The sequence below is a fragment of the Hermetia illucens genome, chromosome 2, assembly GCF_905115235.1.
Source record: "Hermetia illucens chromosome 2, iHerIll2.2.curated.20191125, whole genome shotgun sequence".
In the NCBI taxonomy this organism is placed as follows: Eukaryota; Metazoa; Arthropoda; class Insecta; order Diptera; family Stratiomyidae; genus Hermetia; species Hermetia illucens.
This window is the reverse complement of record NC_051850.1, coordinates 3,433,422-3,451,905: the sequence shown is the minus strand read 5'-3', so window position 1 is coordinate 3,451,905 and position 18,484 is coordinate 3,433,422. Positions and strand designations below refer to the sequence as shown.

The 18,484-nt window shown below is 47.4% G+C and overlaps 1 protein-coding gene across 3 annotated transcripts in view; it reads right to left on the bottom strand.

The window, feature by feature from the left end:
* LOC119647831 (phosphatidylserine synthase 1) overlaps positions 1 to 18,445 on the bottom strand; it is a 49,759-nt gene extending 31,314 nt beyond the window's left edge. Inside the window, exon 1 of one of the 3 annotated variants that reach the window (XM_038049070.1) lies at positions 17,988 to 18,445. In XM_038049070.1, coding sequence (XP_037904998.1) covers positions 17,988 to 18,211 — 224 coding nt within the window. In that variant the 5' untranslated portion in view covers positions 18,212 to 18,445. Of the gene's footprint in view, positions 1 to 17,269; positions 17,360 to 17,613; positions 17,831 to 17,987 lie in introns of those variants that run through there. The other 2 variants (XM_038049072.1, XM_038049071.1) reach the window with 2 other exon arrangements.
* Between the last annotated feature and the right edge of the window lie 39 nt (positions 18,446 to 18,484).

Below are 18,484 nucleotides of genomic sequence, written 5' to 3'. Positions count from 1 at the left end.
GGCAATCTTCTTTGGGCTATGGGTGGAGTCACCGGATATAAGATCATCATGCCCGAAACCGAGAAAGATGTCAGGCTGGTCCGCTAAAGCTCTGGATGAGCAGACCTTCATGGAGGTGTGGTTAGACCAACCTAATAAAGCAGGCGCCTCTACGGAAAGAGCTGCCCATGTGGTCCAATGCATCGCGCGAAGCGTGTGACGCGTCCATGCCGAGGAGGTGCTCATTCCCCAGTAGAAAACCAAACTACTAGTGGAATGCTGAACTGGCCAGCCTTCGATCAGCCTGTTACCGAGCCAGAAGAGCGGCTCAAAGAGCGGTAGGCAGAATCGACCAAGGGCAAAAAGAGCGCGCCTATAAGGAAGCCCGCAAAACCCTCAAGCTCGCCATCCAACGGAGCAAGAGGGAATGCTTTAAGGAGCTCTGTTTAGAAGCAGACGTAAACCCATGGGGGAGCGCCTATAGAATCGTGATGGGGCGATTCAGAGGCCGATCATCTCCGTAGATCACGTGTTCTACACTCTTATTAAAAATCATCCAGGGGTTATTCCCTCAGCAAGAGGAGGGCGTAGACAGCTTTCGGCGACCTCTGAACAACACGACAATACCGCCAGTCACCAGTGACGAGCTGCTGGAGATCTGCACTAGGATAGGAGATAATAAAGCTCCGGGTCTGGATGGCGTGCCCTTAAGCTTGCCGTGAAATCCAGACCGGACATGTTCGCTGAGTTGTTCGAAGCGTGCATGTCCGAGGGGATATTTCCTACATCATGGAAACGACAGAAGTTGGTGCTATTGCCTAAGACTGGCAAACCACCAGGTGAGCCAACCTCTTACAGACCTATTTGTCTTTTGGACACTGTGGGCAAAATGCTAGAGCGAGTAATCTATAATAGATTACTCCCGGTTGTTGAGAGCCAGGGAGGTCTCTCAGATCGGCAGTATGGGTTCCGTAACGCCAGATCAACCATTGATGCCATCAAAATGGTTACTGGCTTGGCCGAAAATGCAATCCACGGAAGGGGCAGTACTAGCAAATATTGCATAGTGGTGACCCTGGATGTGAGAAATGCATTCAATTCGGCCAATTGGAACCTAATACGGGAATCTTTGGCGAAGATTGGTGTTCCCGCTTATCTTGCAGCTATTATCAACAGGTATTTACAAGAACGGACCCCAAGAGTACGTTGTCTCCGCGGGTGTCCCACAGGGCTCCGTACTGGGCCCACTGCTGTGGAACATCATGTACAACGATGTTCTTAATCTTCCCCTTCCGGAGGAAGCCACGGTAGTGGGCTACGCCGATGATATAGCACTGGTTGTTGTCGCAAAGCATCTCGAAGATGCTGAGTTATACTCATGCGAAGCGATCAGTGATGTTAAGAGTTGGCTTGAGAGTTCTGGTCTGACACTTGCGGAGGAAAAAACGGAAGCGGTCCTTATCACCAAGCGTCGTAAAAGAAATTTTGCCCGTATTCAAATTGGCAATCATATCATCACTTCTAAGCCTGCGATCAAATACTTGGGAGTGATGATAGATGGGAAGCTTAGCTATAAAGCACATGTGCAGTACGTCTATGACAAAGCATCCACTGCGAGTGTGGCCCTGGCAAGAATGATGCCGAACGTGAGAGGGCCACGGCATGCTTCCAGGTTGCTTAGTTCGATCCTGCTCAATGCAGCTCTAGTTTGGGGAAAGGCACTGCAGGTTGCATTTAACAGTAACAAACTGAGTTCAGTGTACAGAAGAACAGCCCTAAGAGTGTGCTCGGCATTCAGGACTGTCTCAGATGATGCAGCATTCGTCATTTCTGGAATGATGCCCATTGACATCTTGGCAAACGAGATGACGAATATATATAATGCGAAGTCTATCTCTCCTTTATCGCAGACGAAGAACGCCGAAAGGGAGAGATCGTTAAATATATGGCAAGAGCGTTGGGAACGCTCGGGAAAGGGTCGGTGGACACACAAGCTCATCCCTGCCATCAAGGAGTGGTTGGAGAGACGACACGGTGAGATTAATTATAACCTTACTCAGTTTCTCACGGGGCATGGAGGATATCGCCAGTACCTGTTCAGGTTTAAACTGGATACCTCACCCCATTGTCCAAACTGCGATGGAGTCCCAGAGGACCCAGAGCATGTATTCTTCCACTGCCCAAGGTTTGTGGAGGAAAGGAAGAGCCTAGAGGAGACTCTAGGAGAGGTGCTTGTGCCAGAGAATCTGATGCGAAGAATGCTAACATGTCAGGAAGCGATCAACTCCATGGTCGTATCTATCCAGAGCAAACTGCGAAAGGCAGAGATCAGAAAAGCGCCGTTACGTACGCCGCGTAGAGACGAAAGGTGACGAAGCTAAAATGAGGTGACTCCGCCCTGTGATGAAATACCGTACGGTGGTTCCACGGGGCTTGGAGGGAGTCGGGGGTGGTTTTAGTGGGTAAGAATCCCACACGCTGGCGTGTCCAGGCCAGTGTCTTTTGAAGATTTCCACCTCCTCAAAAAAAAGACAGACCTGTGCGGAGTTGCCACATCTCCCATCAGGCGCGTCCCTTCGTGCAGATAAGCGAACGTTCGGCAGATGCGTAGGAATATGCACATGTACGCATTTGGAGGCGTACGTGTATGGGCATGCTTATGCGCGGGCCGGGTAAGCGGCAAGTAAACGCCCACCAGTGGATAAAAATTGGCTATGGGAAGGATACCCAGAAATAAAACCAAACATGGAGAACAGAAGGAGAATAAAGTTACGGTGCAAGGCGGCTTTTAGGAGTGGGCAAACAGGCTCCCGGCCGTCGATATCCCTCAACTGCAGTGCCTCGGTGGTGGATTACTTGGCTACCGTTGCCCCCGATGCCCCACAAACTGGTCATTCATTAACCCACAGTGGGGTGACTACACCTGGTCAGAACATGCCGCAGAACTTAGTGTTTGATCCATTTAGGAGAAGAGCTCGACGATCCTGCGATCTCCTGCGAAATCAACATCGATGAAGAAAGGAAATCAGGGAAGCTCTCGGAAGACCAATAAATAAGTAAACGCCCAGTGGGAAAACCAAACAGAAGAGCTGTGTCAGAATCCGGACGAATCATCGTTTGCCCTACTCGGAGGTAAAATAGTAGAGTTTTCTGAATTTATAAAGGACAAACACAATGTGCACCAGGCCATCAAAAACATGGTCCATACCATTCGTGTACTATACAATGGTGCCAAGGACGAAAAAAATGCCTCGAAGAAATCAAGTGTCACCCAGGCACAACACAAGTGGCACCCCCTCAAAATCCAAAGGGCGGTAAGCTTCAAAAGAGGAGTAGAGAGGGCGCGAACGATTCTTTCGGATCCTCACAGGACACCAAAAGGTAAAAAGGCCTCTCACCTGCGAAAGGGAAGGCAAACAAAGTTACCAAAATCGTGGAAACTGCGGCGTCGGCTCCAATCGACCCAAGGGAGGCAAAGCCCCAAAAAGGAACAAAGGAAGCATGGACCAAGGTTGGCCGAAAGAAAAATGTGACACAGAAAAGAAGATTAATTATCATCTCCAAAAAAGGTGATACGACTTACGCCGATATCCTCAGGAAGGTCAAATCCGATCCTGAGTTGATGGACCTTGGAGGAGGAGATTTGATGCTGGACCTGAAGAAATCTCCGGACAAAATGGTAGAAAACTTCCTCGGCAAGGTGGAGACGTCCTTAGAAGAAGAAACACAAGTACGGGCCAGAAAGCAGGAGATTGTTATACAATGTAAGAACATTGATGAAATCATGACCAAGGAGGATATCCGCGACGCCTTAGAAAAGCAGTTCAGGCCACTTGGCTTGCAAGATTCCGCAATCAGGGAACTGAGGAAGAGGCACGCAAACGGCAATCATAAGCTTACCAGCTGAATAAGCATTCAAACTGCTGGCGGCTGGAAAAGTAAAAATGCGTTTGCCGACTCAGGGAGCAGGTGTCCCTCAAGCGCTGCTTTAGAAGCTTGGAATTTGTCCACATAGCGGCGAAATGCAGCGGTGACCATGACAGGTCAACAAGTTGCAAAAAATGTGGAGGAGAAGGTCATATGTTCAGGGAGTGCAATGCTGAGCTTGAATGTATGCTTTGAAAGGAGAAAAAGGGCGTCGACTGTCGGCACGTTGCAGACAGCAGCAGATGCCTAGTGTTTAGGAGAGCCTTGAATGCAGTAAAGAAATGAGGTTGATACAAATCAACCTCAACCACCACGAGGCAGCGCAAGACCTTCTCTCGCAGACCATCTATGAGAAGGTAATCGAAGCTGCCATAATCAGCGAGCCTTATCGCAATAATAAGAGCGGTGCCTGGACTGGAGATGTAACTGGCAAGGCGGTAATATGGGTTTGTAGAAATCAAGCCATTCAAGAAGTGATAGAGTTTCCGGAAGTTGGATTCGTCAGCCCAAAAATAGCTGGTATCTATATATATAGTTGCTATGCTCCACCAAGCGCGACGATAGCAAATTTCGAAGGAATGCTAGGTATGCTAGTCTCGGATGCAAGAAATCGAAACCCCAAAATCATAGCGGGTGATTTCAACGCGTGGGCCCTGGATTGGGGCAGTCGCAGTACGAACACCAGGGGCCATATCCTGTTCGAGGCTTTCGCGGAGCTAGACTTGGTGCTTGCCAATACAGGAAATGTTTCCACTTTTCGTGGGACAGGGTCGGCCTCAATAGTCGATCTGACATATGGGAGTACCACATTGGCGAGGAGAATGACATGGTTTGTCAGTGAGCATTATACTCACAGCGACCACCAGGCGATTTTCCTCCAGATCGAATATGGGCCATGCGTCGATGTACGTTCCCGTGAAGCTGGAAACCGGGGCTGGTCCGTGAAAAGGTTCGAGGAGAATGCATTCATAGAGATGTTATTGGGAGGCCAAAATCCCGGTGGTGCGACTAGAGAAATGATGGGATGCGCGACGAGTTCTCGCAAAAAGGCGCTTAAACTATTTGTGGAATGAAGAGATCGCGGTGTTACGGGATGCATGTTTTCGAGCAAAAAGGATCTGCCAACGATCTAGAGGAAGACCGGACTTCGACGAGAAACGGCTGGTGTATGTGAACCTTCGAGGTAGGCTTAAGCAGGCTATAGGGACCAGCAAGCGAGAATGCTTCAAGGAACTTTGCGCAGAGGCAGACCAAGGCCCCCGGGGAACAGCGTACGGGATAGTTATGAAGAAGATGAGAGAGCGAACACCACAACTGATCTGCCCGCATCTTCTGCTCGATATCGTGACGGCGCTCTTCCCCCCGGATAAAGGGGAGCGCAAAGAACAATTTTGCCGGAGAATTCCAACCTTGCAAAATATACATTGAAAAGTAAAAACCATAGCTCCTGCAGCACCACTCCATTATGCGGTATCCTATAAGAGTACCACTTCAAAGTTATGATTACAACATTTCTCTCAATTATTAACAACGTAACGACCCATAAATGCCCTCGAATTATTTATCCAATAATCAAGCAGACTCTCAACGACCAGCAAACCATAAATTCATCATATTACCATAATGCGTTCCTGATTCAAACGCCAACTTATTGAATATTAAAATACTCGTCTGAATTGAGAGCCCAAATAGAACATGCGGGTTTTCATTTACCAACAAATGCGTTTTCTACGTTATCAACATTCATGACTGCTTCTCGTGATTTATTTCAATTAAATTACGTCCATAGTAACCAAAAGCGGATTTGGAGTGAGAGCAGTTAAAACACAGCACGCCGGGAGTAGAAGGAAATAAGCATTGGCTTTGCTAGAAGTCGCTTTAATGTCTACAGTGAAACTTATGGAGAGAGTCATAGATTTATTCTAGAAAACTTTCTTTCACGTATTTTGAACGAAATTTTGATAAGATTCATTTGAAATCAATCAATAATTGGAACATTGCCAAATGAAGAGAGATAAGAAATGGTTATTAGTCGTATAATCAATGTTACAATGAAAATCCGAAAGAAACATGGTTTGAAATCTAAAAATAAATCGAATATACTCCATTGGATAAGTCGAAATTATATATAGAAATGATACCAGCAGTGAAGTCGGTAACAACTCATTCCCAGCGCTAAAGAGCCTAGACTTCCGTCCATCCCTTCATCCTTTCAATCCTAGCCCTGTCACCTTCACCAGACCAACCCCTCAGTGCAGGCGCTGCCAAATATTTCCTGCTCCCAAATCTTAGTACCACCCTCTATCTTGTGCATCCATAGCAAGGAGAGCTACTCGCTCCCCATCAGCTTTCAATATAAACTCAGAGATCCAAGCCCTCTTCAATACATCCACCTCTCAACCTGCCGCCCAACTCAGCTCTTTCCTCCCCACCTACGACACCCTCTCCTCTCCAATAGAGAAGCGCCTAGGGTTACTCTCCCTCCTCCTTCCGGTCTCCGCGGAAAATATCTGCTAAGGTCGTTCTGCCGAATGTCAACTGAGCAGTCAGCAGGCAGAAACGTCACGAATTATCCAATTTACTCGACATTGATAAACCAGATTTTCTTCTCCTATGAAACAAAACCCAGACCAAAGTCTTACATCCCAACTTACACCACATTTCGCTCCGACTGAACTGCAAGCGAAGACGCAAGAACTGCTATGTTGGTGGTAACTTCCCTTCAAGCCCAACAAATTCATACTCCCGTCAAAATCGGCCCTTCACCTCCCTCGTATTAGATGGCGATCTAAACACCAAACATAGTTCATGGTACAATACCGCCATGAACCGGAACGACAGTAGGTGTGCCAATTGGTAAGCCCGAAACACCCTCTCCCTCCAACTAACCCTACTTCGCATCAACCGACCGTCTTTGCACCGTCCGAACATCGATCTCCTACTAGTAAACAACAATCTTCTTATCCTGTCCTATGGCACTACCGATCCTGTTAACCTTCCAAACATCCCGAGCCTCAGTGACCACGATGGTGCTGCTAACCAACTTTTCAGAACAGCTACCCAAAACCCAACTCAAACTCCGTGCTAATTATAAGGTCACTAACTGGAATCTCCTCAATCAGCGACCCGAGGACAATCTGTCAGGTATCAGCGTACCAACTATAGGAAGGAATCCAGCAAGCGCAGAACGCTACCATCACTAGCGAAGCGATTAGACCTCGTCCAGAAATTGTGGGACGACTTCGAGACAACTGACAATATCATCAGGACCAAGTATGAATCCAGAACGGATCATCCATATTTCGATCATGATATTGGATCATTACCAGGAGATCCAGAAGGCTTATCTCCAACTAACAGGCGAATTGCAAGCCCAAATTGACACTCTGCAGTCCTCAGATACTGGAAACGCCATCTGCGAAAAATCTGAGGACCAAGCGCAACCTACTGCATCACAGCCTAACCCATCGACAGATCAACCCTCCAGCGTACAGACCAGGTAGGCCGCCCAATAGTGAAATTACCGAGAGTAGAATTGCCCAAGTTTGATGGTGACTACGTGAATTTTTCATTGAGTTAGTGCACAGACAAAGCAGTGCTGACTGCCACAAGTTGTGATATTTGAAATCCAGTGTAACTGAGCAAGCAGAACGGTTCCTTTGTCCTTTTACTTCGTCTGACGCCAATTATGCAGCTTGGAAAATCATTAGCGAGCGTTATAAGAACAAGTGTTCACTCGTCAACGCGCTTCTTAGCAAGCTTATAACACATCAAAACATCAACGTAAAGAATGCCACAGCTATCAGGTCACTTCACGACTGAGTACAGAAGTGTCTGTTGGGACTTAAAAACCTTGAAATTACCGTGGAAAACTGGGATCCCAATCTCTTCTTCTTATTAGCAAAGAAGTTAGATCGAGCTTCAGATTCCCTCTGGGAAGAATCATTGCAAGACCCCAGAGGACTACAATCTATAGATCATCATCATCAACGGCGCAACAACCGGTATCCGGTCTAGGCCTGCCTTAATAAGGAACTCCAGACATCCCGGTTTTGCGCCGAGGTCCACCAATTCGATATCCCTAAAAGCTGTCTGGCGTCCTGGCCCACGCCATCGCTCCATCTTAAGCAGGGTCTGCCTCGTCTTCTTTTCCTACCATAGATATTGCCCTTATAGACTTTCCGGGTGGGATCATCCTCATCCATACGGATTAAGTGACCCGCCCACCGTAACCTATTGAGCCGGATTTTATCCACAACCGGACGGTCATGGTATCGCTCATAGATTTCGTCATTGTGTAGGCTACGGAATCGTCCATCCTCATGTACGGGGCCAAAAATTCTTCGGAGGATTCTTCTCTCGAACGCGGCCAAGAGTTCGCAATTTTTCTTGCTAAGAACCCAAGTTTCCGAGGAATACATGAGGACTGGCAAGATCATAGTCTTGTACAGTAATTCTTACAAACACGATTTCAATAGCTAGAAGCACTGGGCATCAAACCAAGGGGAACCCCTAACAAACAGCACAGGAACCCGATCTCCATAGTTTCTACAGCAACTCCATCATGCGCTTTATGTCAAGGAGATCATCCCATCATAACCAGAGACTCAACATCATTCGAAAGACCAAATTGTGTATAAATAAAGGGCAACAGAATCAACGGTCACTGGACACCGTACAATTCACCATACAATCGTGCACCAGTGGTTTTCGAGTCTCCATTGAAGCCCACATGATCGAAGTCAACCCTCCCTCCCCCCACAACCTGGTCATGCAGATTTCCATTCTCCCTGTGAAATCGAGATATTGTTGTGTAGAGTTGAAAGAATCGCACCACTTGCAGAATGCTCTGGTTGGCAGGACTGTAGCAGGCGGAGTTACTACAGTCGTCGACGCCTCACTCAAAGGATTGAACGATTCTGGCAACTCGAAACGGTCGAGGATGGTAATCCCAGAATGACCTTGGATGAGAGAAAGTGTGAGGCTCGAATTCAGACGAAGCGATGACACAGGTCGATTCATCGTAAAACTCCCTTTCTGCAAACAACCTGAGTTACTGGGCGGCTCCTGGTTCTTTGTCTTGGAACACAAGCTAGACCATAACATTGAGCTTAAATAATAAGATGCCGAGTTCTTGAACGAATACCAGCGCCTGGGGCACACAGAGGAGGTATACGTCAGGTCTTTTCAGCAACCATATTATTTCGCGCACTACCACCAAAATTCGTGTCTTGTTCGTAGCAGCTGCCACCACGAGTTCTGGCGTATCATTGAATGAAATTCTACACTCCGGACCCAAAATCCAGAATGACTTGTTTGCAGTGCTCATTCGCTTTAGAATGCCGAGATTCGTCTTCAGCGCCGAAATAGAAAAAAAATGTTTCGCCTGATCATAGTCGACGAATCCAATCGAAGGTTCCAGTTGATTTGGTGGAGAAACAACTCAGAGGAGACCTTGAAGTACTAGAAATTGAACAACATACGCCAAGTCCCTATTCAATATATCATTCTCCTCTCCGTGAAACATAATCTCTGACTTCTACCACAAATATTTCCGTCTCCCCCCTGGACACAGCCCGATACGTACTTACAATTACTCTTCAAACAACGCTAGACAACCAAAATGAAGGTGCTCACACTCAACATTAATTCGCTCATTTCTCACGACAAACGTTTCGCTCTCCACAAGCTCCTCGAGGATTCCGATCCTAACCTTGCTCTCCTAAACGAAACCATACTGGGGGAAGCCCCCAACGTAAAACATGCTCCCGGTTACACTACCTTCCTGCAACAAGCCGGGCAACTTCCAGTTTCACTCCCCTGAAGAAAAAATATTCGCTTGCGTAGACTACTTCAGCCACTTATTCAGAGATAAATCGCCAGCGGACCCCATCTGGAACTAGGTGGTCGCCACTAATGTCAACTGCCTACCATCAATGAACGTCTCGCCATCCTTTCCAACAACTGCCTGAACAACGGACACTTCCCGATATCATGGAAATCAGCCCTCCTTATACCTATTCCTAAGAAGGGGTGCTCAGGCGATCTCAAAGATATGAGGTCTATCTCTCTCCTTTCCAATATTGGAAAAATCTTGGAACGTATCCTACTAAGTCACCCCAATAGACACTACTCTCCTATCATTCTACTTAACCAATTTGGCTTGGAAACCTCAGATCCACCGAGCAGGCAATCCTGTATCTGCAAGGCCACATCCTGCACCGGAGTCTACGCCTTACATCATGAAAATGCATTTGATTCAGTTTGGAAAGAGCGCTTGCTCTACAAACTAATTCAGACCAATTGCCACCTCCCCTTATTCAGAATCCTCGGAGACTTCATCTCCAACAGAACTTGCCACGTGCGGGCTTCGCTCCATCGACGTCCCGGTAAATTAAGGGGCCCCTCAGGGATCTATTCTAGGCCCTAAACTTTTTAACATCTTCCTCAACGATATCCCCCTCCCTCCCGGAAACTTATCACCCACGCCAACGGCAACTCAGGCAGGCTCTCCTCTCGGACAGTAATTCTCCTCTCAACCAACCTTTTATCAAAGCTATCCCGTACTTTCACAATGGCTAACCGCGTAGGGCCAATGTTCCCACAGTCAGTCCTCGCACAGGTATATCACCTTTCATTATTTACGCCAACAAAGAAACAAACGCTGCCCAAACTGGAACTCTGCACGGCGAAATTATCAGCAGACCTCGCCAACAAAATCAGGAGAATTTTAAACTTGAGCCACGAAACCGTCAACATGTGGTCCGACTGACAAACCAGGTTATCCTGGACAAACTCGTCATCAGCATCATACGAGAGATCTATCGCCAATAGAATTGCGGACATACAGAGGTTGGTCGCACCAACGCAATGGAAGCAGATATCATATCGCGTGGTACGACTCCACGCAAGTTCTCTGAAAATGCCATATGGTTTCATGGGCCAAAGTTTCTCCATGGGGCAAACAAGATTTGGCCTCCACTTTTTAAACCGCAAGGTGACAGCTCAGTGGACAGTATAGAAATGGCACAAGAGCTACATAAGGTGTCAACATTCATCCTAAAGCACATGCAACGACAGAAGTTCTATTAAGAACTAGAAAATCTCGTAAAACACAAATGCGTCGAGAAGTCTAGTAACATCCCATTCTTAGATCCACTCCTCGATGGACATGGACTGATTTGGGTAGGAGGACGCCTACAAACTGCTAATATGTCTTATGACGCTAAACATCAAATTTTGATCCCATATGATCCTCCCTACACAGATCCCAAGCCCAAGAAAGGAGGAGGGTTTGAGGCAACATACTTTGTACCCAGTAAAACAAAAATAAAATGCTGAGATCAGGAAAAGAGATAAATAAAGTATAGTTGGAGTTACTCCACTATGTTAAATCGTGCCTGACCTCGATGACAGGTCTCACCACAGGCCGACCAAGAATAGGCATCCAAGTGGTTAAAAACAACATGATTGGATCAAGTAACAAGCCTCGGAAAAATACTAGGGCGTCCACCTTAGTCGACGCGGCAGAACGGGCCCCGGTCCTGTCGAGAAATCGGTAAAGGCTCTTGACGCATGGAGGACGTCAGGACGTAAGTAAGTTAGTCTGAACAAAACAAATACGTGTCTGCACGCTAAATGTTGGCACCCTAACTGGAAATACCGAGGAACTCGTAAGAGCCCTTCGGAAAAGGCGCATTGATATTTGCTCTCTGCAAGAAAACCGGTGGTCTGGTGCCAAAAGCTGCAATAAAAATGGCTATAAACTTCTCTATTTTGGTAACCCACACACTCAACATAGTGTTGGCATTGCCATCTCAAACGGTTTCCGTGATGCCATTAAAGAAGGCGAACTTGATGATCGACTGATGAAACTCACTATTATATCAACTGATCGCACTGCTCACTTCTTCATGTCATATGCACCCCAGACAGGTCGACTTGATGCCGAGAAAGATGCCTTTTGGCAACTTCCCGATGAAAGGACTTGTAACGTGCCTGCTGATGACTATATCATCATTGCCGGCGACCATAATGGTCATGTGAGTGAAAAGGCAGACACTAACAGATGCCACGAGGGGAAGGGTTTGGAGGACGCAATGAGGGTGGCAAGCGTATAATCGATTTTCCGGACACCCATGACCTTGTACTTATGACCACATGGTTCATCAAACGATTGCCTCATCTTCCTACATTTTATAGTAAAAAGAGTAAAACGCGCCCTCTCACCATTCCTATTAGTTCTTGTTATGGACATCGTCACGCGGGACATTCAAGTTCCAGCCTCACATACACTGCTTTATGCAGACGATGTTTTCCTGGCATCTAATAGCAAAAATGATCTCGAAAAACTTGTCCAAAAATAGAATGATCGCCTCATGCAACACGGTCTCAGATTGAATCTGAACAAAACTGAATTTTTGACTACCGATCCTCATGAAACATACACAATCACGGTCAGCGGCAGTGACCTGCCCAGAACTGAGCGATTTAAATACCTCGGGTCAAAGCTATCAGCCAATGGAGAACTGCGTTATGAAATTGCTTCGCGACCTGGATGAAGTGGCGTTCGACAACTGGTGTTCTTTGTGATCGACGTATCAACGAATGTCTCAAATCTAAAATTTACCGCAATGTCGTCCGCTCTGTCGCTCTCAAATGGTTCTGAGTGTTGGCCGACTATAAAAGACAATGAACGGCGTCTTGTGGTAATAGAGATGAAGATGTTGCTTTGAACTTGTGGCGTGACACATTTTGATCACATCCGAAATGAGAATATCCGCGGGTGATATGGGGTTGCACCGATCGTGGAAAAACTTCGAGAGGGGCGTCTTATTTATTTATTTAGTTTATTTAATTAAATGGACAACAAACAGAAAGAATTCCAATTAATTATTGTCCTCAGGAGGAGGAGAAAGCAAAAAACTTATCCTACGTTTAAAACTACTTAAAGTAGGGAAGTTAAAAGGACCAAGCTGTTTTGCATTATAATTTCGGCAAAGCCTGGGAATCGGGGAATGAAAATAGACTTCGAGCTCCGCGAAAGGCACGTTGAAAATATCTGCGTTACGTGTGTTATAAGACGCAGGACGGCAGGTAATCTCGTCAGCGGCGGAGCAGTCCATCAGCCCCGAGGAAAGTTTAAAGAATGTACATAGATCCAGATAGGATCTACGCTGTTGTAGGAAGGGAAGGTTTAGAAAGCGGAGGCGGGAGGGATAATCCACACGAGGGAAGCTTTTCTTAAAGAAGAGAGAACGGGTGAATTTACGTTGTACATTTTCAAGGGCAAGACAATCACAGTTACGAGTGGGTGACCGGATCACGGAGCAATACTCGAGGGTATTCCTCACAAGGGAATTGAAGAGAGCTAAGGAGGGTTGGATGGAGTCAAAATCAGAGGAGGAGCGAAGAATAAAGCCTGACAATTTTGCTGCTCGATTGATGACATCGAGGCAATGGGTGTCAAAGCGGAGCTTATTGTCGAAAGTGACTCCGAGGTCTTGAGTGGAATTTAAGAAGGATAAGGAATGTCCGTCAAGCGAGTACGAGAAAGAAGTGGGTGAGGATTTTAGGGAGTAGCACATAGAGTGACACTTTCTGACGTTTAGCGCTAAATCATTAGTCGAGCTCCAACGAACCAGAGTGTCCAGGTTATTCTGAAGGGAAACACAGTCCATAGGCGACGATATAGCGGAAAACAGCTTAAGGTCGTCTGCATAGAGCAAACAGGGACAAATAAGGAGGGGAGGAAGGTCGTTAATAAAAAATAAAAATAGCAAAGGACCCAGAATAGACCCCTGTGGGACGCCAGAAGAGGGGGAGAAGGAGCGGGAAGTACGGTTGGAAAGGTGAGAGGCAAGCTATAAAACAAATGGTATGGGAATGTTTAAGGACGAGAGTTTGGATAGAAGTATCTTGTGATTTACAGTGTCGAAGGCTTTCGCGAAGTCAGTGTAAATGGTATGCACTTCTTGCCGTGAATTTAGACATTTGGCGACAAAGTTGGTAAAGTCAAGCAGGTTGGAGGCAGTAGACCTACGTTTAACGAAGCCGTGTTGTTCTTTCACTATGTGTTGGCCAAAGTGGGCGGACAACCAGTCGCTGACATATCTTTCCAGGATTTTGGAACAGGAGGAGAGGAGGGAAATGGGACGGTAATTCTCGGCAAGCGAACGATCGCCACTTTTGTGAATGGGGATAATGAGAGCCTCTTTCCACAAGCTGGGAAAATGATTCTCTTCAAGGCTTTTGTTGAAAATAAGAGATATGGGAAGGGAGATGGACTTACCAGTTTTGATCAAAAAGAGGTTTGGAAGACCATCGTAGCCAGGTCCGACCTTGGCATCAAGTTCGCCAATGAGGTATTCGACAAAGATAGGAGTAAGAAGGGGAATGGTAGGCGATGCGGGGCAGGCTACATCTACTATCGGGAGGGATTCGGAGAAAGGAGGAGGAACATAGACTGACGAAAAGTAGCGGCAGAGTAAATCACAAGATAGTTGGGGGGGAGTTAGCAGAGAAGCCAGAGAATTTAATGGACGGAGGGGATAACTGGGCGGGGCAGCGGGAGTTGCGAATGTGGGACCAGAAAGGTTTCAGATTTCCGCGCTTTAGTGAGTCTTCCAACCTGGACAAATATTCGTGTCTGGACTTACGTATTAAAGATTTGACCGAGGAACGAAGGGATTTGAAAAACACTAAGTCAGCAACGTTTCTAGAAGACAGGAACTTCTTTCTCGCAGTCTGTTTTTGAGGTAGTTTTTTTGTGAATTTCAGTGGTGAACCAGACGGGGTAAGAGCGTAAGCACTTAGGAGAGGAGGGAACGTAACAAGGAAGAAGATCAGATAATATGGTATAGAAAATGTTGAGTGCTTGATCACATGTAAATGGAGAGAGCATGGGGACCCAGTTGATTGACGCCAGGGCTGAGTTCAGACCTTCGAAGTTCGCATTACGAAAGTTGAACTTGGTAGGCTTGCGAGCGACAGGAGAGTGGAGTCGGGATATCTGAACATCGAACTCGAGAGCAGGATGATGGGCGTCAGGGGCAACGTAAAACGGAGCATGAAGGGATTGGGAAAGATAACGTACAGGAAGGTTAGAGAGGACAAGGTCAAGAGTGCGATCTAATTGGTTTCTAGAAAGGTTAAATTGGAGGGCCCCACAGGTGTACATGAAAGTGGATAGAGGAAGGGAAGGGTGGGTCGAGTTATTAGGGTGGGAGGGAAGGCCAGGTGTAACGGGCCAGGAGAGCATAGGAAGGTTAAAGTCACCACAGAGGATGAAAGGAAGTGAGGGAAACAAAACGGTTAGGGCCTCTGATAATCTGTCGAAGAAATCCTCGTACAGAGAAGGCGGGCTTAGGCAGGGAAAATATACACACGATATGATAAAGGGACATACATCGTCGGAGGAGGAGGAAAAGATGATTTCGGCACGGAGAGGGGACTTAACAGCTACTAGGGCACCTCCGCCAGTTGTCTTGCCAAGCGCAACGCAGTCTCTGTCACAACGAAACACAGAGTAACCTTCGAGGAGCTCAGAATCTAAAATCCTGTCATCCAGCCAGGTTTCAGAAATGCAGATGACATGATGTTGGAATGCTAAGGCAGACAGTTGGTCCTTAGACCCCTTGACAGCTTGGTCCTTAGACCCCTTACATTTTGATAAAATAGCGTATAGTTATTCAAATCATTCAAATTCGGCGAGACAGGCGGGCAGGCCGGAAATTTTCGCGAATCTTAGACCTCTGATAAGGCTTAACGAAGACCCCCTGTGGCCAAAAGGAGGATTGGACGATAGCATCGAAGTCATGGGGATATGTCACTTTGAAGGAAGCTATCACTCGGTCAGGAGAGCCATCCTTCGTCAGCTTCACACAGGAAAGAGGTGACAAAGTTGAGTTGCTTTTGCTTCTGATATAGGCCAGAATTTCGTCGGGCGTAGTGGAGTACGCTAGCCTTGACACGAACAGCTGTTTCGGTGGCGAGGCGACGTTCAATTGGGGGCCGCTTGGACGACATGAGGCCGGAAGGGCCTGCGGTTCAGCGGTGGCGGGCGTCGATGATACACAGGAGGTGTGCGGTGGTGCTAATGTAGCGACTGTAGGATAAACGCCAGAACTTCGTTGCGCATCCGATGTTGCGTAGGGAACTTGTCCCTCGGATGGAAGATTTTTCAGTAGGCTAGCGGACGTCTTCGGGTTGATACCATCTTTTATGGACAGACTGGAATTAAGCGAGGCAGATAGAGGCAGAGAATTAGAATTAATCGACCGGGGCGACTTAGGTATGGCGCCAGTTTTGTTGGCTGCAGTCGCCGGCGAGGTATAAACAGAGCCAGTCAGCGGCATCTCAGGAGCTGAGACTACGCTGGTGCTCGATAAAGCAGCAGCTTGCGGGGCAGAATTGTCGGTGATTTTGAAACTTCGATTATATGGTCACGTAATTCGCGCCAACGAGAATCCACTTGCCAAGATTAGTCTGAACATCGAAGTCGATGGTGAACAACCAAAAGGCCCCAAGCACTCCTACCCATGATAAGCGGCATTTTTGACCTATAAAAGGAAAAGCATTGCACATAACTGCGCGCATTATAACAAGGCCTATCCCAAACAGCGTGCAACCGTGACCGTGACCTTTTGTTAATGCTAGCGTCGATGTCTACGGGCCAGTCTGGATACTCTTCCATGTTCGAGGCAAACGTTCACAAAAGGTTTATATCGCGGTTTTCTGTTGCTTCGAACCAAGGCTATGTACCTTGAAATTGTCAGTAACGTGACTACAAAGGGTTTCATCGCAGGATTGGAAAGGTTCATGGGTAGACGCGGTCACTGCAAAAACATCTGTTCAGGCAACGCGACAAATTTTGTCTTGCAGACCTTCAGAACGTTTTCAGAACGAACAATCAGAGAGAAAAAATCAGCAGAGAGTGCACCCCAAGAGGCATCAACTTCCACTTCATACCTCCATGTTCTCCTCATACTTCACAAAAGAGCGGGACTTCCCCACTGTTGAGGTCTCCGGGAAAGCCTCTAGTTGACACTCTGACTCACTGCACTGTTCAGGTCCTACCCCTACTTCAAGCCTCAGTAACCCATTGATTCATGGAAGCTAGTGGCTGCCCTTCAGACTTGAAAATTTTACACAAATTGGCGTTCGATATTTCATGAATTTGGGCTTCATAGATGAAGAAAGGAAGATCTGAGCTTGTCCTTCTTAGTATTTTGGCGTGGGTGCAGCATCCAATAGGTGGTTCGAACTCCCTAAATACCTCTCACCACAAGAACCACCCTCAAGAAAAGCACAAAAGCCAACCGTCCACTTTGATTAAATCGCAAGAAACTCTGAATTTATTCACTTCGAAAAGAATACTTCGTCCGCGCTCATTCGCTCGAACCAAACAAACAGGAATCAACCAACAGCCTCCGACCACACTCGACACTTCGACAACTAATCAAAATGCAGCCTCAACTTCCGATTGGGAAACCAAAAATAGAGCCCCCGCGGGGAGGCCAACTATCGATTTGTGCAGTCAGCGAACACCGAGTGCAACCGTTGCAGAAATGCGTCCCACTTATTGAATTACGATTGGGAAAGGCTACGCAAATCGAATTACTCCGTGACCATCGAATCGACCGCGGACAGGGCAAAATCCGACAATACCGCTCGGTCTCCAACACAATTTCCATAACAAACTCTTACTCCTCGTCCATTTCGGTCGGGATTTTCGCACCATCCTAGGCCTGGAATTTCAGCAGATCCTTGGGAATCTGAACGGTGACAACGCCGCCATCCCGTTCCCGCGAGTCCTAGTTAGGGTTACATTCAGAAAACAATGCAAGTTTGTCGATGCACGCAATTTATTTTCACATCAAAACTCCGGTCACACACTTTTGCCTTTGGTCGTCGTCGCGCTGACAAATTGCACGCGGTTGAGGTTAGGTTGCATAATGGGTCGGAAGGGCTGCCCCGGGGAGGCGGCCAGGCAAGTGCAGTGCACGCGACACCGAGCGTGTGCGATGCAGCTCCTGTGCCCGCGGGGAGCATGCGGCCCTCACCAGTCAACGGCTACTCACCTGACAAAGGCGAAGTACATCACGGACACAATCGACACCGCCAGCAGCGTAATTGTGTGCGGTTTGTAGAAGAACTCCATCGAGATGTCGTCCACGGGCCGCTCATTCATAATTATGAAGGTGTCGGCCGTGGTCTTGTACACGGCCGGGCCCCCGTCCAAGTCAGAGACTTCGCCACCGCCGCCCGAATCCTCCGTGCCAGACCTGATTGGCCGCTTCTTCATGTCTCCGAGCGGTAATTACGCGTCCCACACACCCAACTCTACTTCCGACCGTCACGCCGTCAAGTGTTTAATTCAATTTACGCGATTTCCGAATCGCGACACTGCACAACCTCAAGGAAAACTTGGAATTTTGCGCCGATACCAAAACGAACGTCCAAAAACACACCAACCACCGTGAAATCGCGCGACTGAATGACAGTCCGCCAGGCGGCTTGCGAGGAGGACCGAACGAGTTGGTTCAATGACGCCGATGATTACCGGGTAGAGTCGGCC